At 35.4% G+C, this 22,852-nt stretch overlaps 2 protein-coding genes across 2 annotated transcripts; both read left to right on the top strand.

The window, feature by feature from the left end:
• Positions 1-2,097: 2,097 nt before the first annotated feature.
• LOTGIDRAFT_164189 (hypothetical protein) lies at positions 2,098-10,559 on the top strand (the record flags this gene model as incomplete). The annotated part of the gene is made up of 4 exons (XM_009060695.1): positions 2,098-2,110; positions 4,218-4,330; positions 9,102-9,224; positions 10,485-10,559. 4 exons carry the CDS (start codon positions 2,098-2,100, stop codon positions 10,557-10,559), a joined length of 324 nt encoding a protein of 107 aa, XP_009058943.1.
• Positions 10,560-19,253: 8,694 nt separating this feature from the next.
• On the top strand, positions 19,254-21,353 carry LOTGIDRAFT_123438 (hypothetical protein; the record flags this gene model as incomplete). The annotated part of the gene is made up of 2 exons (XM_009060694.1): positions 19,254-19,444; positions 20,993-21,353. Coding segments are annotated over 2 exons (552 nt in total), but the record flags the coding sequence as incomplete, so codon positions are not given.
• Positions 21,354-22,852: the final 1,499 nt, after the last annotated feature.

Here is a 22,852-nt window from a genome sequence, read left to right as displayed (position 1 = left end):
ATGAACGTATTTTGACAATGAGACCGTGTTAAAGAAACTATTCCTTCTGTTGTCATTACAGAAAAAGCCAAAATTAACGAAAAAATATTCAACAAAAACGCAATCATATATTGTTTTATACTGGGAGAAAAGATTTAGTTATAGTCAGTTTGGTTTTATTATGTATTATTTGGAATGTGAAAAGTTAGACTATGATTGTCGATGATCATTAAGAAACGTGAGAATAATGTTCAATGAAGTAAGGATACGGCCACTTCGGCTCTTAGTATTGAGAAAATAATCTAATTCAAACCTAGTTTTATTATGAATAGTTCTGAGTGTTGTGATTGTTAATAGCTGAATTTATAAAGGTAAATAAATAGCATGTGGTTTATTATTATTCATTAGACTACTGCTCTCACCTAGTGTAGGTTATTGATATTGGTGGGGTCGTAACCTCTCGAGTATAATCACTCTCTAGTGCCCCGGTGTGATGTACGTGACGGCCGTATTCATTTTGTCACATCCACGTCACACACCGACAGCTGCCAGATTTCATTAATTAATAAACTACTTAATGCATTCAGAAGAAACATCAAGAGATTGTAAATTGTAGATTATTGATCATAGATCTAGTTAAAATCGAAAAATGTGATTTCGAGTAAATCTGTTGATAATGTCAGAAGAAATTGCACGTGATTGAAAGATTGTAAATCTAATATTGAAATCTAAATAAAATCAAAACACGTCATTTCAAAATCTATATCGTCTATTAATTGCACTAATTTAGTACGTAAATCTCCAGTTCGAATCAGTAACTACCGTGGAAATGAAATGAATGGAGATTAACGTCTTACTTTTTATCATGCACTCTTCATCTAATGTCCATAGATGCTGTATCACTCATCTGTTTTATTGGCCCAACCTGGACGCAACATTAAAAGGATGTTAACTTCCAATTTTGATAGAACCCACTTCTTTTTAAATGAATCACCTACGTTTCAACAAAATTAACCCTGTCCAGATCCCTGTTTGTTGTTATATTCACAGTACTGGTCAAATAGCCTTTTTTCAGAGTAGGAAATAGGGTAAACTGGTATTTAAATGCTGATAAAAATTTGTTTTAATGACATTTTGTAATGAAATTTTGCATACTTGTTGACTTATGTATTGTCTTGAAATTGTTTGCATTAGTAATATACTGTATGTACTTTAGTAGGGGCAGAAGAAGATCAGTTGTCGAAAGATCGCAAACGTGATTATACTCTGAATAACAATATGATTTAGGTTCTTATATCTTCTTTTTATTTCAATGTAAATGTTATAAGTCTCTCATCTCAATGTCTAGATATTTAAAGGTTAACTGGTGGGAGTTATAAAATCTTGTTTAATATAGTGATAATGAAAGAGATTAGTCGAGTGGTTTTGTTAATCTATTTATTACAGTTGACACCAGACTTGACATTTGTTAATAATATTGTTAATATATTTCTCAGTCTTTATTGATATATTCAGTTGTTATCTCACTTTCATTGTTATTCTGTAGGACTTTTAAGTGATATTGATTAACAGAGGACACTGGGCCGACTCCCGGAAGCACTAGCCATGGCAAAGGAATTGGAATAAAGTAGTAATACCATATATGACAAACGGTGACAATGTAAATTGTAAAATGTTGTCTAGAATTAAAGGAGCATATTAACTGATGTAGCCAATATACATTAAGAAGCACACAATATATGGGGAACAGTGTAAGTTGTAGAAACGTTGTGTACAATAAAACCCAGGAGTAGTATACTATACAAACTGATGATGACAATGTAAATTGTTCAAACGTTGTGTACTATAAAACCCAGGGGTAGTATACTATATAAACTGATGATGACAATCTAAATTGTTGAAACGTTGTGTACAATAAAACCCAGGAGTAGTATACTATATAAACTGATGATGACAATGTAAATTGTCGAAACGTTGTTTACAATAAAACCCAGGAGTAGTATACTATATAAACAGATGATGACAATGTAAAACACAATCATCGAAATATTTTTGTTAATGGGAGAAAATTACTTTTGTTGATGTAAAACTATACTGTATGGGTTTATGTGACACAATATGGCCAATCGGCGTATGTTACCTTGCCTGACAGTCCAATCCTGTTAAAGTTGGATGGTCACATCGCTATGGTCAGCTAGTCAAGTCGGCGTATGTTACCTTGCCCGACAGTTTCACCCTGTTAAAGTTGGATGGTCACATCGCTATGGTCAGCAGGTCAAGTCGGCGTATGTTACTTGCCTGACAGTCCAATCCTGTTAAAGTTGGATGGTCAAATCGCTATGGTCAGCAGGTCAAGTCGGTGTATGTTACCTTGCCTGACAAGCTATTATTATTACTATCAATATAAAATTTGTCGTTTCGCAATGCCAGTTTAACCCTGTTATAGGATGGTCATCTCGCTATGGTCAGCTGGTCATTGTAGATTGTAAATGAAAGATTATTTGATATTGTGTAAATAGATAATGGCCTCTATTGTTAGAGTAAAACATGTCAAAATTCGCCAATACTTGATAATGTATGAATAAAGAACTTTTTTCAACCATTTGATTAGCTGAACTCTTTCAACTGATTGAGAGGAGAGGAGAATTTAGATTAAGGATAGTCAAAGATATTTTAGTCGTTGTATTTGAAGCTTCTTATTACACCATTCCAATCTCCAATCCGACTTCTGTGGTTTGTTCAATTCCAGAAAGACTGACCATACTTTGTAAATTCAATGCAAAACCCTTTGCAATTTTGTATGTGGTAAAAGAATTTCAGGAACCGCAGATGTAAGGCATGCAAATACATGTAGAAGCAATAAGTGAGCACATTCACAGACCAGAAAACCTTTTTGAACCTCGTTAAGTCCTATGTATTTTATTATTCATATTCAATTCTAACTATTGTGCAGAAAAGTAGGACGGAAAACTCCATTCACTTCATTCATTCATTTACTCAATTCTAACCATTATAACAATAACACTATCTCACGGACCACTTGACTACAGATAGCCCAAATTAAAGGCAAATTAACTCGTGTATATAAGGTCACTTTTATTATTCAAATCCCCATTCAACCATGATTAATCCCTGTTTAACACGCTGACCACTTGACTGAAAAGGACTACGGTTAAAAATGAATAACTAAATCTCGTTGGAATATGAATATGAATAATTCAACCGGTGGTAATCCAGTTTTACACTCTAGACACTTGACTGGAAAACGGGATAAAGAATAAAGGGATATTTTCGTCGAGATATTTGTTTAATCAGCAGATGAAACTCAGTTGCAACTATCTATAGTACTTGCCATATCATTATGTGCCTGAGGACAACGGGGGGAAACACGTCGAAACGTTGCATAAACTTTAACCAGTGATTGTTGTTCCATAAAGCTGTATATATTTCGTACTCACAATTACTAAATGCTATTTAAAGACTTTATCTCTAGTACTTTTCAAAGTGAAGCCCCTAGCCTGTCAAAGATACCTTCATTATATTCCAATTGAAGAATTGAGTTAAAAGAATATTATTTGTTCAGTTCGTCGCCAATAATAGTAGTTATTGAAAGCAAGTATTCAGTCTCTGTAAATCAATTCATGAATCAAACTGGTTAAAATACAGATCTAAATGTTAGTTTTGTGGGTTTTGTTGGCGATGGTGACAACCTGCTGTAAAAACCCACAAAACGAAAGACCCCAACAGACTACTCCAACATATAGCCTATTTAGGGGTACCGGTAGTTGAAATATTCAATAATCTCAACCATGTGTATTTGATAGAGATTAACATAGGGACCACTTGAATGAATTGATAGCTTTATAATTTGTTTAGTTGAAAACTGAATAGTGATAATGCTCACACTATAAAGTGTTTATTTTCAATGTAAATAATTTGATCGTCTTATATCGCCATTATTAAGATGTAAAATTGTAAAACTGTAAAATAAAATGCTTCTAATTCTTGCTTGATTGCTCTTCATGGGTTTAGTTTTTATTCACCACTACCGGTTCAATAGCAAACGGTTTTAAGTGTTCGTCACAGCTTCTTTTTTACCATTTTGACTTTTTGTATGTGGTTCCCATTGGTGTTTGCTTTTGCAAGTTTGGAACCATGGCCGTAAATCATAGTTCTTAGACACGTTCATCACTCTGCCTTGTTGCTGTATTAAATGGGTGTATATATGTATATTTTAGAGATGGGTAAGAACAAGAAAGGAAAGAAGAACAACAACAATACAGGAGATAAAACTAAAGTTAGTAGAATAAAGAAACTGAAGGCCAAACCAGTGGCTAAAAATTTAAAAAGGGTAATTATTTTTCGTCACTTCCGATAGAATGTTTGCACAAGAAACCCTCCACTTACTAAGACCTAAGAGATCACCCAATAATAAGACAGTTAAAGGGAAATACTAAACTTCCCAACCCCCAAGTATGATTACGTACATGAACCTCAACAATCCCTTTTAGATATAAACAGGTGCTTGCAACCCTACCAGTGATCAGGACGTTATATTGTTATATTTTTGTACGACGTAAAACATCAATTTTACAGCAAAATATGTTTCCACAAATAATTTTGTTTGTATGTATATAAGTTTGGTGAAATGCAAGAATGGTTTTGGGTCTTATTTCTTACCCTAATTAAGTGATTATTATTATTATTATTATCTTTCCAACAGACATCAAGTTATATTTCATATCCAAGATCAGGAACAATTTAGACATAAAATTCCAATTTATCTCGTTCTATTTGTAATCTTCTATTACCAGTATTCCCAGTCAGTCATAAATATGACACCAAAACCTCTACTGTCATTAATCCCCCTCTTGGTTTATGTATTTTATAGAGCTAGAGTCATGTGTTGTAAGAGAATATTAATATTGGTATAAGCCAGGGACTGAGTACAGCTCGTTTCAGATCTTCTATGTGTATTTCTTTATTAGATCATAAAATAGCGGGTAATATTTGATCACCCTGATGTATTGAATCAGAGCAATAATCTCGTGTTTAACACGGTAAGACGTGTGGATTGCCCTGAAATTCTAATCACTTCCCAGCAGGTAATAAAGGAAGATGTTCTAGTAAACATCTGAACCTTTTTTTTTCAACCTTTTCTTTATATTACCCCTTTCATAATCCTTGATCAATTGCATTACCCATATCTCCCCTATAAATCCTTACTAATTCGTGAATTTTTTAACTGTTACCACCCTTCCTCTATAAATCCTTACTAATTCGTGAATTTTTTAACTGTTACCACCCTTCCTCTATAAATCCTTACTAATTCGTGATTTTCTTAGATTTTCCCTGCAGTTTTTTTCATGTCGGATAATATAGCCTGACCGAATTGAACGACTTAAATTATAATTGTCAGAAAATTTCATGCTACACTACAAAGCGCCTCGTCCCCCCTGATCTGCAATGGCATCTTCCTGAGTTCTTTACCACTGACACAGGGAATTCAAATGCGTTGAACCTGTAGGCTAGACATAGTCGAAACCGGAAGTGTAACATCTTTCCAATGTGTCCTCTGTCATAAATAACCATAAATATTCAGACTGCTTTCAGAAATCTTTGAAAACGGAATTCCTTCTGGTATAAAACACTCGCGTATAATGTAATGAAACTCCGAACCCCACATATTGTTACCTTAACGAGTTACATTCTCTTCGTTTATTGGAAGGCCGTGGCTAAATGGGCATTAAAAACATATGGCCATCCCTACCTAACCCTAACATAGTCACTTAATATCATTCTTGACAATCAAAATAGCTTCACACTTAAAAAAAACAAAAAAGAAAAAACGGTGACGGTGCAAATAGCCAGTGTGTTATTTGGAAACCAGTGATTGTACTCGATGTCATTAAAATATTTCCCTTATTACCCACTGCTAAGCATTACCCACTACAAAGCATTACCCCTACTTGACTTTAATATCATATCAATTAATTGGAAGCACGTCCTTGAATATACGGAAAGAATAGTGGGTATCATGTTGGTGATAAATCAAGAGATTGAATAGAAACAAGTAGTGGTCTGATTCCTCTCTCGAGATTTCCTTCTCTGCTATTTTTATTATTACCTCATCTCTTGCATAAAACATGATGCATATTTCATTTTATTGACTGATAGGTCGTGGGAATTGAAGGCAAGTCAAGCTTCAGCCATAATGGTATTAAACATGGGGTTGGAATATTATGGAGAATGATTAGGTAGGGTGAAGTAGGGGAAAGGAATTGGTTTCGAACGGATGGGTTGGGATAATAGGAAGAAGCTTTAGTCATTAAACTTGGGGATGCAATGAGGTATGAGGACTAGATTTGGGATGTGTTTAGGGATGGGATAATGTGGAGGGGGGGGGGGGGTATGAAATGGAGTAGAGGGTATGGGGAGGTTGTGATGGAATAAGATATGATGATAGTGTAGGTATATAAGGTGCTATAAGATATTAGGATAGAATAGGAAGGAATAGTTGAGATGTGCATTAGTAAGATGGTATAATATAGGGATGAGATAAGATAGAGGGAGATAGTATAATATTACTGTATGATACAGTTGGATATCATGATATATAATAGGTTGTGTTGATAGCATAGTACGGATTATAATATTATAAAAGAATAAAACAATTACATGTTCTTCTTGAAATGGATCTTTCTAACTATTGAAACTGTTTAAATTGACATTCGATTGTCATTGACTAAAAACTAGCAAACACACAACAAACAACAAGAACACCTATTCAAATGGTTTATACACGAGGGCGTTAGTTATCACCATCATCACCGTCCTATAAAAATGCTTGTAATTTAGCACGAAACCGATTGAAAAAACCTGATCTGAGTCCATGTTCAATGTGATTATCTGTAAATAGATTATGGCTGTAAAAAGATAATGTGAGTAAAAATAGACGATAATAAACGATATATTTTAAGAGCGACTAATGGGGGATAATGACTTGAGACAAACACAATTACAGATTTACCGTTTCCTTATCTTCAAGAACACTTTCTTAACTTAAATCAAATTTACTTTCTCATTGGCTTCAAGAACACTGTTTTAAATAGAATATTGACACAATGTCGCTGTGATATTTAAATGACGTCACTAAGGAATTACCAGTTGCCTATTAATCAACTATAATGGTTAAACTTGAAAATTCGAGCCTTCAGCCCAGTCACCAGGAATGAATTGGTGCTGGGGCTCAGATTTAGAAATTTCGAAGAATTAAAGGCCCAGAGAACTCATTTCTGACATTTTTGAGGTGCCAAGATAATATCAAAATCTATATCTTTTTGATTTTGTACAAAGACACTGTAAATAAATCTATGCTGAACTGAAGAAGTTTTTACTGGGGCTTAAGTCTCACTTGCTGGGGCCCAGCCACCACGGACCCCACCCTTACGAAGGTGCTGTACTGTTCTTTACTCTGTGACCTTTAAGAATTTGATAATCCAGATTTATTCATATATTATAGAATTATCAATACTAACAGTGGTATACCTTGTAGTTAAAGGCAACACACCTCCCTGATTCTAGCCTGACTAGTGAATCAGAGACTGTTCTTATGCTTTCTGTTTGGTTTTCCAGCAACATAAGCATTACAAACATAGATACAGCTTAACGTTATTGTTAAAGAATCGCTGGTTAATGATGTATGCAAAGCTTCGATGTGTTTCTCTCATCGCCCTACCATAGTATTTAATGGTACAAAAACAGAAACTTTCAGAAATTGTAATCTACCAGAAAGCGCCGTATTTTTAGACGAGCTCTAATTGTTATTACAGCAATACGATCTTTTTGTTTGTTGACGGAAGGTAAAATAAACCGTAGTTGTAAGTGAAACGTAAATAAAGTTTCGTTCCATTTCAGTAATTACTATCAATTAAGGTAAAGAATGGAGGGAATGGGTTGGAATAATCTCATCAATTTAAAGCGTTAATACTTCATTTCACTTCAATAGTTTTATTACTATAACTGACAACAGAACTGTCCAATATTGAAATATTGACAAATGATTTTTATTTTTGTTATTTTGCTAAAATCGTTGGGTCTGATGTATTGCTTATTTTATTATTTGAATTATTACGTTCCCTTAAGGTGCGAATGGACGATAGATGGTGTCCGGTGCTGTAGTATCAATACAGTAGAAAATAGAAGAGGCGATGCACGGGGTACGGGTCATATCACGTTGTATTTCTTTTAAATGCTGTCGTATCGACAATTCCGCACTGAAGACTGTACCTTGTTGGGTTTTGTTGGTTTGTTGGTAGACGACAAGTTATCGTACTTTATTTCATGGACAATCTTACGGCTGTATTTTGATATTTAACGATTAAAGAGATTGTTTTAACTTTTAATGAACATAAAATTTGAACGATATTTAGAAGGGAGAGCATAAGGGAATATATAATATGGTATAACACACTTCTTTACTAACAAAGTACATAATCTTGAGAAATTGTAAAGGGTTTGTTCGAATATTTGTCAAGTGAAAGCTGAATTTGATCTATAAATATTTAGACGACTGTATCACTTAAACTATAATGCTCCTACCAAGATTGAACCTGTCACAGTATTCCATGTTTGATAAATGATATCTGTGTACTGTTTGATGATAATATTGATATTCTGTCAGTTGGTAACTTCATAATAAATCTTTTTATCTTGTCGAGTTCCACAGCTGGCTTTGTCATTTATCCTTTTTTACAATTACAAAATTCAACCATATCAGATCGAACTCTCAGTATTTCTTTAACACGAGTAGTTTTGTCCGGACCGGACAATTTGGCAAGTCGTAGAGTAAAGTGGGTGAAACATACCAGGTCTATCTCAATTGTATGCAGATATGATATAATCCAGCGACTATATTGTGCGTATGCCCAGACACGAGAAGAATAGAAAGAATACCACATAAACATTGCTAGCTAGGGAACTCTCCGAGAGGGAACCCTAGCTAAAAAACGCAGTCACAGTTTACACGCCCTGCCAACATCAATACATCTACAGTGTCCATTAGAGAGAAGCTTCAGTTATAACCCGGCAATGAGTTCCTTGTATACATTTTCTATTTTCAGTTAAACCAGATAAATAAAGCTCAAACTGAAGATTTAGATAAAGGCTATGATAGTTTTAGACATAAAGTTATAAAAACAGCTCAAGATGGTCAAAAATCTCAACAGAAACCAGTTACACAGAAGGTAGGTCGAATAAAGTTCTTGATTAAGCATCGAAGCCTATTCTTAATGTGTAGGCCAAGAATCCCTCCCCACCCCCCACACACGCACACGCACACGCACACGCACAAACACCTCCTGCTGCTTGTGACGCTACTTTAAAATAGTGAAGAGGTATAAAAGTGTGAAAAAGCCCAGATGGCATCTACCAACCAACCTAGAAAGCTTATTCCATAATATTATCTCGTGTTTGTGATATCTAGGAACCGTATTTTATTCTATCAAAGATATTCTAAATCTTTCTAAATTGATTTTGTCTTTAATTATTGCTGTTTCTCGGTGATAAATCTTATAAAAACATGGATTTGTTGTGAAAGAAAATAAAACTAAAATAAAAGACAAACGAAGATTTATTTTATCGTTTGAATTAATTTCTATTTTATTTGTTTTCATTTAATTTACATGTAATTTAGAAGCTATTTAATATCTTGCTGAACATATAAAATTGATTAAAAGCCAAGGTTTTGCTATCTGTTCTTTTATTTCTGTTTAATGTATAATTTATTTGTCAAAATTGGTGATTTTCATTAATTCTTTTTAATATTTTATCATTAAAGATGGGTTCCCTTATTTCCATAAATGAAAATGCTAATACTTATATAGAGGTGATCTAATGACACGGAAAAATTCCAGTTCGTCTCACATGTTCACAATTAATTCATAATTAGCTAAATTAGAACAAAATTACTAGCAGAATTCCAATGAGTGACCGATCAAGAAAATAAACTAAAGTCTTTTTTTGTTTATCCAGACTGTACATACATGGACATTTTATGATTGGTTAAAAATCTTAATTATATGCAAGAAGAACATAATGATATGATTAAGAATACATGATAATTCACTAGAAACACCAATTAATCAAAAATAAGGAACGCATCTTTAATTATCTGATGGGACTGTACAATAGAATACAATACGTGAAAATTAATTGTGGACTTACTTTCAATATCTTATTCAAACTACAGACAACTGCCATTGTTCCGAGCACAGTTCTGCTTGCTTTTGGACAGGTATATCTCCACTAGCACCATTGTTAGAATTCCACTGGTCGCATATGTAACTTAGCTGTGGTCATATTATTAGTTAGGAAATAAATTTGATTTTATTCTTAATGAGATAGTGAAGATGTAATGACCAATGAAATGGTATCAATTTTAACTTTTGAGACGACAGGCTTGAATACAAATTAATAAACAAACAAATATAATATCTATGTTTCAGGTGAAGCCAAAACGAGAAGAAAGAAAACCGGAACCGGATATTGATGTTGCTATGGAGGATTTCTCTAAATTATAACTGTTGTGATTGTTATTGTAAATAATAATATAGGGAATACGTTTGTATATAAACTATGGTACATTCTGAATGTGTGATATATTCAAACCATTATTTCGAGGAGGTTTCCATTATTATTTATTTTACCCTCATATAAAGTAGGCACTGTATGTTTTGAATCGTCCACAGAATATGTAAAGTTCGATAATGAACAATATGACATAAGCCTTTTTTGATTAGCCCAATGAACAAGAAATAGAACTGTAAACTTTATTTGATTAATTTTGGGTCTGCCTGAAGTAGAATTTAACCCAGATATATGAATTCTCACGAATAATGACAATCAAGTCTTGTAACAGTAACAAAATAACAACTGGTGTCCTAACCTAGATTTCTAGCAACACGAAACTTACATTATAATATATGAATAGTTCCAACAAAAGGCCTATTTGATTTGTTTATTTATAAATGACCGAGTAGTCTTTAATACTTTACTTTGTACATTATAGCCCCGTCACACAATACTGCGACTATTTGCGATCTTACGGCAACTGGAAAGTACTGGCGGATAAACGTGAGGAAAACTAAAGAAAAGGTCCATAAACAATTGTAAACTTCAAAATCCAATCCCTCGAGTTATGCGTCCTTGCCACGCGAGTACTGCACATTTAAACCGCTCAAGTAGATGTTACATCGCTTGTCTGACGACCTTCTCGATTCCATGGCACGTTACAGAACAGATCGCAGAATCTTGGCGTTCGTTTTGAACATGTCCATCAAAATGTTTTATCATCAGGTAACTTACGAAAAAAACAAACAACACACCCCTCACCCTTTACCCCTATTCTATGTTTGAACGCATCTAATACTCTCTCACTCTCCATCTGTCATGTAAAGGGAGGAGATGGAGGTGTAGCTTTACCAGGCGTCTCAAACCTCATTTGGTTTACAAAACGCTACCATTTTAATTGTCCATGAGACCTCTCAGGTACCCCTGTTGTGTTCGCTGGTAAAGAATCATCACCCTCCTTGTTCCTGGGCTACTAGACTGTAACCTCGCCATGGAAATATGAAACTATATTTTCCAGTACAGTGATTGTGTTCAATTTAATATTAAAAGTTGAAGTAAGCTGATATTAAGATATATTTTTATAGAAAATAATCTCTATTCAGCTCGTCTCAGTTGAATTATTGTTTTGATTTGTAACAGATTACACGTATTAAGGCAAAGCGTGTCGAAATCTTTTATTAAAGTGTTGAATTGAAAAGAGGGTGGAATTTGAGTCTTTATCATGCCTAATTAATGCACTTTTTAATTTCTTACATGTGCACAAATTGCTCGTAACATTTAGTCTACCATTTTTTTTTTCAAATTAAACCTGTAAGCATTAATATCGGAATTGTATAACGAGGTGTTCTATATTTCTATGTGCATCGGGGACACTGATGGTATCCTGCAATTCCACTAAAACTAAGACGTCCTTGATCTCAAAATATAGCAGCGTCATAAAACAGTTTTTAAAAGAACCACGGACGTCTGATTGAAAATTTAAAAGGCGCAAATTGATGCTATCAGTGTCCCCACAACACATACAAAATTTAGAAAACCTCCCTACAATCTTTTAAACTATAAATTTAATGTAATCACTTGCAACGTTTAATGAAATGGAAATGAGGTATGTCTTACTTTTTTGCTCCAGGTTGGGCTTATAAACAACTGGAACAACCAGTGGTTCAACTATACCATATGGACTGGTTGAACCAAGTCCACGAGCCTCAACCACCAGTAAAAAAACTTATCTTAAAATGACAATATCTTAATGGTTAAAAACTAATATGGTTAAATTAACTAAAATGGTTCGCAAGGGTCCTACCATGGTCAATATTATGTCCTTTTGTAAAAAAAAAAATCCCCGGGGAGGGGTCCAGTTCACAGGACTTTACTCATATAGTTGAGCCACTGGCAATATACGTTATACTGTTGCCCAACCTGTTGAGTTATCAGGTGGAAAAGAAGGGGAGCAGAATTATCAGGGAGGTATTACAACACCAGGCGTTCTCTATGTAAAATTATAAGAAGCGTTAAAACGATTTAAGATTTAACGATGAGATAAAAGATAATTTCAGATTTTGCGATAAAGTTAGCTAATTAATGTAGAATTAATATTAAATCTATATAAGAGATATCATCGGGGTTTAATCGCCTATAAATATCAACATCGATACACGTGTCCAATTTATACATCTAAATCAGATATAACTGACTAAAAAATAACAAGCCCAGTTAATGTATACGTCAGTCTAACTTGAAAAACATATCAAAATATCGAAAAGAAGCTGTCTAGCCTTTAAATGTGTATCGTGGACACAATATATAGCTTCTATAATGCAACATTACGATGTTAAGTTCGACGTCGATGGTTAAAATATTTACCAAGTTCTGACGTCACTTTCCAGAATACCATTCACACTATTTGATATCTGACAATATTGATTTAAAAATTCTGCCTTTTGGTGGACCGCAACTTCCTGACTATATGCTATCATGTATCGTGTATTTAAACTATAATTGAGTTGGTAAGTCTAAATCTTACCCTAAATAAGGACTAATAATAGGGCAAGAGAAATCAGACCCAGTCTTTGAACAATTAAAATAAAGTGTAGGGGTAATACGATCCTACCCCAGAATAAAAGAAATATATAGGGCACAGGTATCTAGACCCGACCCTGATCTCACGATGATAATTCTAAAAAGAAACCAGAGCCGACCCAGACCAAAGGTAATACCTGGTGAATGAAGTTACTAATTGGACCCCGACCTCGACATAATATCTATAATCACTGGTATCGGGTAGATAATAATCTGGATTAGGTGTCAGTATCACCATTCTGGATCATTCTGAAAAAATGCCACCTAGAAGAATTGTCACTTAAAGCAGGAACCATCTCGCTACGATAAATAGAAAGATACAGCTGACCGGCTGAGCAATCGCAGTCGCCGCTAGCCACCCGTTGGCAAAATTTAATCAACCTGAGAAATCTACGACCTTTCAGTTGATTAAGAGACAATTTGGAAAAAGTGCGTGTCGAATCTGAAATCCATTTAATCACCAGCCTTGAACCAACTTTAATATTCCTTCTACATGTGAGATGAAAACCATCAAATTCCTAAAAAATTCACAACATTTTCTATTTGGGTATATCAATCAACCATTTCATTACTAACCCCACACCAATGGTTGGTAATCGTGCTGCCTGCCTGTCACAATCACCATCACTTCCTCCCAACCCCACCCTACCCCCACCCCCACCTGTCAGTAATACATTTCCCTCCTCCGAAGATCTCACCATGCTGCCTGACTGTCACAATCACCATTACCTCTCGACCCCCATCCCCACCTGTCAAAAACGTAGCTGGATGATAAGATACAGTAATTAAATTAGAATATATATAAGATGACTTGACTATTGTGTTACAATATAAATCTATTTTGACATTTTTAAAAAGAAATATGATGCTGTACAAAATAATGACACATTTTACAAAGGGTTAGATTTATATTGACGATACAAAATATCATGGTACTAATAAAAATCATAGGTAGAAACTGAGTTGAAACTTGTTGAAAACAGGTAATTGAACTGAAACTAAACTCAAATGGAGTTTTACGTCCTATTCTTCTGCTCCTAATTGGGCTATTGAAGTCGAGCCACTCCATGCAATGTGCAATGGGGATAATCTTGCCACGACAGTGGCATCAGCCTTCTCTTTTTTGATTTCCAACTGTCGAGAGATCTTTAACGTGCACAGCCTGTAGCACACGGGGCCTCGGTTTATTGTCCCAACTAAATGAATAGCCCATTTTCCAAGTCCGACCCTCGGACCTACATCACTGACAAGGGGAACCGGGTAAAATAACGTTTTAAATCCTATACATGTTCATGAGTGAAAGAACTCTAATGATTTACCTCAGTGAAATGTTACTGGCAATGTTGTTCTGGAGTACATGAAGAACAAAACCACAAAATAATGATTGAACTTTGATTGATAGAAACATCAACCTTTTTAGTTATTCAACTTATGTCGCTATCCTGGCAAACTCTTTGTAAACTGCATGAATTTTCCAGTCATCGTAATCCCAACCATGTGCAGAAAAGTATGATGTAAAACTCACCTCTTTTCATTTAATCGTTAGACCGAAACTGGTCAAACCATGGGGAGTTATTTCCCTTTCACAACTATTACGAACTACACTTCTCCAATGACCACAAAGAAACGGCAAAGCAAGAATCTGGAAATCCAAGGCACCGATAACAGTGTATTCAGTTCGAAGGTGGTAACAATGAGATTGGCTCAATCAGAAAATGTTAATATTTAAATAACTTATTGATTCGACCCAGATTCCTTCTCTTCTACGAACAAAATATCACCGTAAACATATTTTTGAAAGTTCAAAATATGTTTTACCGTCATTGGTCCGCAGTAAAGAAACGTACCCAATTAATTTGAACGACGCCCTTATATGGCAAATGATAATCAAGGCGCCATGGACTGGACTAACCTAGCATAGTAGTGTTATAGCTCAGGTAGTAGCGGATGTTTCCTCGTGATAACAAAAAACTGGTTAGATTGTCGTCTGCTTGGTTCGAATCCCCTATTCTGATGTCACTGCCAGTGCTCCCGTGTGTCGATACGGTGTTGGCTTCCAACCACATATACCTAGAAATAAGCCTCTGGAAAGATCTATGGTATATTATGAACTAATAAATCATAAACAAAAAGCAAATCAGATGAGAATGTGTCTCAGTGATAGAGGAATGTTTTGATGTCGTAACCGAGTTTCTGACCAAAGTAATTATTACCTCCTTTACTCTTCAATCAAAGAGAATTCTGGGCGTCGAGTTGAAATATTGGTCGACAGTCTCAAGGGTCCAGCATAATTATTGTTTATTTTATTAAATTAAAGTATGTGTTACCACCCCACACCTCTCCAAATACCCCCAAAACATAAATGACGACATTTACATATGAAAATAAATGTAATGTGCACAGAAAAAGGGGCATTGGACTGTTTCTGTCAATTACAAGTTAAAAATCAACCTAACAACCTATCTATTCTTTAATATAGATTACCCTGGTGTTTACAGATACACCTACCCTTTTTACCGATATAATATATAGATACGCCCTTTATAATGACCACGTGGGAACTTTCCGAAAAACGTGTTTGCCTTCTGATTGTCAATAAGGGCTGACTGAACAGTTAAAAGATATTAGACATTAAAGGGTACATTTAGGTCTTGTAAAAAGTAAGAAGTACTAGAAAAGTACGGAAATCTCATAATTCCTTCAAATATACCACAAACTATATATGTCAGAGTCGCAAGAAAAGACGAGTCGTCTTTTTAACTTTAAAACGCGGATAGTTCCGTACACAAGTGGAATTGAAGGCTCAAATTTCGACGATGAGCTGTGAACGCTATTATTGATTATCTGAGCTATAGAATTTCCGTTTTTGAGGTACGAATCTGTCTCTGTAATGATCTATCAACGCTGTGTTTCGACAAAAATAACTGTCTTTCTGCTTGATATTAACACGATATTTTGTGAGGCTCATTCTGCTGTCTAAAGACATTTCCTTCATTTCACAGCGTTTTCATTCTTCTTTCGGCCAACTGTCTTTATTAGAAAACTAGCCTATAAAACATCTCATTAGTTCAATCACGTGCAAACAGAACGATGTAATACTCCATTTCATTTCTACGGCGCAATCAATAGTAGAAAAATCAAAAATATGACGTAAAACTCGTTTTATTTTATTACATTGAACGTTAAGCTAAAGGAGGATTGTACAGAGATAAAAAGTAAGAGTAAAAGTGAGTATCAGTAAGAGTCAGTGAAGGTAGTAGGTAGGGTAGGATCACCACTACCAACATGTTGAGATCACCACGCCTCTATCTGACAGTTCTATTCTGTTTTATAGGTAACGATGTTTTTACTTATTACAAACAACTTCTACAACAACAGTCAACTAAATCAGGCTTGGTTTTTATTTGAAGTAGTTTTACATTCGAAACTGTGGATATGATATTCGAATCAGAAATATCACTAATAATTTAATTCGCAACGTTTTAGACTTAAACTTAAAATGTAACTTTGTGTTTCGTTTTTGTAATGAATATCCGACCATTTACGGGTTCGTTCAAAATCAAATATTAGTACCTTACTGCAAAATTTACGGTGGTTGTTATAAACCACTATTTGAAGAAAGGGAATTACAAACATTATATGATAAATTGGATTGATAGAAATGGTTCCTACATGTTTCTGGTGATCCTGAAGACTAGAAAACATTTTAAAATTCTTGTAATATTGAGGACAGTCATCGCATAGTCCAACACTTAACATTGTGCTAGGCCGTAGCGTGTTTGGAGCTCATGAGGCTAATGTCTTTCTGTTGAAACTACGGCTACTTCTTTTTCAATTATGTATTGAAAAGCAAACCTTTACATCAAGTTCACTTGGATTATAAGTCCGTGTCTTGTTGTAGGTCTGGTGATAGCTGCTCCATCCGGTTCACCATATTTAAAATGTTACCAGTGTGACGACCCAGAAGATGTCGAGGACTGTTTGTTTGAAGAAGTAACTTGTTCCAAATCTCAGGTGGGCCAATTATATTTGACTATCAAAGTTTTTCAACATTTTACATCAATAACCAGGACAATTTTAAACTCATGGTTTGTATTGTACACGAGGTTTCTATAATTTACATTGTCATCATCAGTTTATATGATACACTACTCCTGAGTTAATTTGTACACAACGTTTCTATAATTTACATTGTCATCATCAGTTTATATGATATACTACTCCTGGGTTTTATTGTACCCAACGTTTCTATAATTTACATTGTCATCATCAGTTTATATGATATACTACTCCTGAGTTAATTTGTACACAACGTTTCTATAATTTACATTGTCAACATCAGTTTATATGATATACTACTGAGTTAATTTGTACACAACGTTTCTATAATTTACATTGTCAACATCAGTTTATATAGTATATTACTCTAGTTTTATTCTACACAACGTTTCTACAATTTACATTGTCATGATAAGTTTATATGATATACTACTCCTGGGTTTTATTCTACACAACGTTTCTATAATTTACATTGTCAACATCAGTTTATATGATATACTACTGAGTTAATTTGTACACAACGTTTCTATAATTTACATTGTCAACATCAGTTTATATAGTATATTACTCTAGTTTTATTCTACACAACGTTTCTACAATTTACATTGTCATGATCAGTTTATATGATATACTACTCCCGCGTTTTATTCTACACAACGTTTCTACAATTTACATTGCCATTAAATAACAAAATATGATATTTTAGTATTATACTACATTATCTAATTTATACTTAATGATAACTGAATATACAACGTTTCGGCAATTTGCATTACGTAGTACACTTGTATGAAAACTTCTCTTGGGTTTTCACTTATACAATTTAAATTGTCATTCATAAACGAAAAAAAAACAACCAGCATTTTGATGATCTTGGTTAGTCTTATTACTGACGACGTTTTCATTGTAGGTTTGTTTTTCGTCAGTGTTAAAAGGAGATGGTGATTTGCACCATTCTCTGGGATGTGTGGACAAATCGGTAAGATATATTTTCTAGAAATCATACACATATATATTTGATATTATAGCGTGTGAAATTGTTTCAAATTATCAATTTTGAAAGATGTTGCTTAAAAGCTCAAATATCTTCTCAAAATTGAACTGATGTCTAGATCTTTAAAGTATAGACAGTCGTAGTTGTAAATGATTTACTTACTAAGTTAGCTAAAGGTTTAACCCACGAATGCCTGGTACACAGATACCATGCTTATACGCCTTGGCTGTTTGTATCTTTCTTTGAAGTCATAATATCGACAAATAAGTTGTATTATTTGGTGCACTGGCCTAGGTGTATTGGATGCTATATTTGTATGACTTTCAGACCTGTCAGGGTTGGTCTAGTAACAACACCGAGAGATGTAACAGTGGGTTTTTTCTAGAAGGAGACCAATGTTCGTATTGCTGTGAGAAAGATTTGTGCAACATGGACACCATTATAATGGACGGTAAGTAAACTTATCTTTATTGCGATAATTCACACCCGGTCCCGGATCCAATCGTTTGACTTATAGTCATGTTTCTTAGCATGTTTACTAGTTTGTGTTTTTCAGTAGTTTTCTTTTGAGGCTTTCTTTAATGGGGATATCACACTCCGGATCCATTCTTTTGGTTCTATGTTCATGTGGTTATGCATGCGTGTGTTTTCGTGTGCTGTTTATATTGTGAAATGTGTTGGGAGTTCTCATAGCTCTGTGAACATTCTGTTTGTGAACACTGTTTTTACTCATCAATTTATAATTGTCTGATTAACTTTTATTTCAGAAATCCCTCAAGAACGTGTCGAACCTCCACCGCCACATCATTCTAAGGAGCATAGAGGCCCTTCCAGACAAAAATCAGGTTCGAAAAGCCATAGAGGTCCTTCAAAAGAAAAATCAGGTTCGAAGAGCCATAAAGGTCCTTCTAGAGAAAAACCAGGTACGAAAGAACATAAGAAGCCAGCTACTCACGAAAGGCGACCCACAACAGCCAGGCCAACTCGGTCAACGACTGTGCGAGAAAGAATCACGACAAAGCCTTCTCCACAGCCAACGTCTGCATCAACAACAATAGAGACAACTCCTGTAGCAACATCAAGAGAGACAACTCCTGTAGCAACATCAAGAGAAACAACTCCTGTAGCAACAACAAGGGACACAACTCAAGAACCAAGCACAAGGGCGCCAACTTCTACTCCCACAGAAGCCCCTACTTATAAGTCCACGAAATCCATAAATAAAATTATTGAAATCATCTCCAAAAAGGGCAGCAAATCCAAGTCCAAGGAAAAAGGAAGCAAATCTAAGTCCAAAGAAAAGGGTAGCAAATCGAAGGAGAAGGGCAGTCATTCCAAAGAATCGTGTAGCCATTCCAAAGAAAAAGATAGCAAGTCTAAGGAGAAGGGCAGTCATTCCAAAGAATCGTGTAGCCATTCCAAAGAAAAAGATAGCAAGTCTAAGGAGAAGGGCAGTCACTCCAAAGAATCGTGTAGCCATTCCAAAGAAAAAGATAGCAAGTCTAAAGAAAAGTGTAGCCATTCAAAAGAAAAGGATAGCAAATCCAAAGAAAAGGGAAGCAAATCCAAAGAACATGGGAAACCATGCAAACCTGGCTGTGACGGAAATCATAAGCCCTGGAAGCCTTGCAATCAGGGAAAACCGGACAAGCCTGGGTGTGGAAAACCTGGTTGTGGAAAGCCGGACAAACCTGGAAAACCAGATAAACCTGGAAAGCCTGGATGTGGCAAACCGAGTTGTGAGAAACCAGACAAACCCGGAAAGCCAGATAAACCCGGAAAACCCGATAAGCCTGGCTGTGGAAAGCCTAGTTGTGGAAAGCCTGACAAGCCCAATAAACCGGATAAACCCGGAAAACCCGACAAGCCAGGATGTGGCAAACCTAGTTGCGAGAAACCCGACAAACCAGATAAACCCGACAAGCCAGATAAACCTGACAAGCCAGATAAACCTGACAAGCCGGATAAACCCGACAAGCCAGATAAACCCGACAAGCCTGACAAGCCAGATAAACCCGACAAGCCTGACAAGCCAGATAAACCCGGCAAGCCGGATAAACCAGACAAACCGAATAAACCCGACAAACCAGATAAACCCGGCAAGCCGGATAAACCAGACAAACCGAATAAACCCGACAAACCAGATAAACCAGACAAACCGGATAAACCAGACAAGCCTGGATGTGGAGGCTCATGCGGGTGTACCAGCTGTGGTTGTTGTAACAATGTTGTCATCCCGCCCATTAGCATCTCCATCAACGTCAATATAGGTTTAGGCGGAGGGGGAGCAACGTGTCCTTACCATAAACTAGCGGAAGTACTGGGGTTAGTTGATCAAAAGAAACATGCGCAATGGCACGAATATATCACATCTACAGCAAACAGTATGTATATTTTAATTTATATATTTCAACATTATTTTGTGGACGTACCGTCACCTTTGTCAGTCAGCCCATCCATCAGTATACAGTTCGCTTGTTTTATTAATAACCATGGTACCCAGTGCTTGATGTTCTTCTTATCCGTTTAGCTGTTTTGTGGACCAGCAGCTAATGGGAACCCCAAAAACACGCCCCAATAATTACAAACATGCAATCAGTCCCCTTTCAGCTATATCAAGATAGTACAATTTCTGAGTTGTCTTCCCTCAACCCCTATCACCATGTAATATATTTCAATGTTAATTTTAGGTACTGGAACCTTTATATCTATTGACACTAATGAAAAAAATACTTCTGTGGTTATACCCAGAAAATCTGAGAACTCGACTACAACTTTACCTCAAACTTCCTCGCTAACCACAACACACCAACCTGTCACTACCTCTACAGAACAACCGTCTACCGTGTTAGCTAGTACATCTACTTCTACGGTTCAACCAACAACGTCTACGGCGCCACTATCGACATCAAAGGTTCGACCTACGACCACAAAGGTTCAACCAACGACCACAAAGGCACAACCAATAACCACAACGGCACCAACTACCTCAACGGCGCAACCAACTACCTCAACGGCGCAACCAACGACATCAACGGCGCAACCAACAACATCGACCGCTAAACCAACGACCACAACGATTCGAGCAACAACAACATCAGAAGGTCAGTAAAATTTATCTAATATTAATCTTTGTTCAAAGTTGAAGAGGATTAACTCGCAGTCATTGTGATTGTTAGACAGACTAAAGTACAAATAAAAGAGGTACGAAGTCATGTATGGTATATGCAAACGATTCCCGATGTTCCTCGTGAATTCACTTTTGATATCATCTACTGATTGAAGAACATTGAAAGTGTGGGTGGGGGTGGGGGAACAAAGCCGAAACAGCCTTTTTTCTGGTGGAGATGAGGGGGGGGGGGGTCGTGGAAACGCCGTTGGTACCTATTATATTCACATGTCGACACTTTCTTGTTTCATTGGTATAATGTTTATTTCAGCCTTTTCGTGTGAGACGTGTACAGACGAATCGTGTTCTAAACAAGAATCCATGGCGTGTCCTGTTACAGCTCAGTATTGTATGACCAGTATAATTCAAGATAAACAAGGAGCTAGAAACGTTACCAAAGGGTGAGCATTGAAACAATGAAATCCTACAACGAAAGCTACGATGTGTTATGAAGATTGGTTGAAATTTAGTCAGCACAAGTTGCTTTAACTACTTTTTTACATTGAATGTGCATAGTCTGGTAGCAGACAGGCCTCTGTTTATTATTCAGTCCACGACACAAGAACAAGCAGATTAATAATTCCCACTAACAGCTTATTAAGTAATGGCAAAAAGCCAAGAGATTTCGTGTTTTATGGTTTTAGAAATGAACCACCAAGTTCAAAACCAGGCAAGTTAACAAACAGACAAAATATACCCCTTATCCAATTTATGTGATAAAGCTTTTAGAAATAAACTGTCCATTACACCTCTGATTAGTAAACAAATATAACAAATATAAGTCCCATTTATTTAGCTTCATCTTCCCCCATTGTATTTCAGATGTACCAGCGAGTCGACCTGTATCAAAGAATGGTGGTTGAAGACTGCCGGACAAATGACTGTTTCTTCTTGGAGTCGGGGGAGAAGGGACCACGTGACTCGCCAATGTCTTGTACATTCTGTTGTACCGAATCATATTGTAACGACGGTTTTATTCCTGAGTTTAGCAAACTTTACTCTAAATATCACGCTTAATGTAATAAATAGTTTACAAAATACATAGTTTACATGAATAGTTTACAAAATACATAGTTTACAAAATACATAGTTTACAAAATAAATAGTTTACAAAATACATAGTTTACAAAATACATAGATTACATGAATAGTTTACAAAATAAATAGTTTACAAAATACATAGTTTACATGAATAGATTATAAAATAAATAGATTACAAAATAAATAGATTACATGAATAGTTTACAAAATACATAGTTTACAAAATACATAGTTTACAAAATACATAGTTTACAAAATACATAGATTACATGAATAGATTATAAAATAAATAGATTACAAAATAAATAGATTACAAAATAAATAGTTTACAAAATACATAGTTTACAAAATACATAGATTACAAAATAAATTATAACGGGGGGGGGGGGGGGGGGGGGGGG

This window comes from Lottia gigantea (genome assembly GCF_000327385.1).
Source record: "Lottia gigantea unplaced genomic scaffold LOTGIsca_44, whole genome shotgun sequence".
Lineage (NCBI taxonomy): Eukaryota > Metazoa > Mollusca > Gastropoda > Lottiidae > Lottia > Lottia gigantea.
This window is presented reverse-complemented; position numbering and strand designations above follow the sequence as displayed.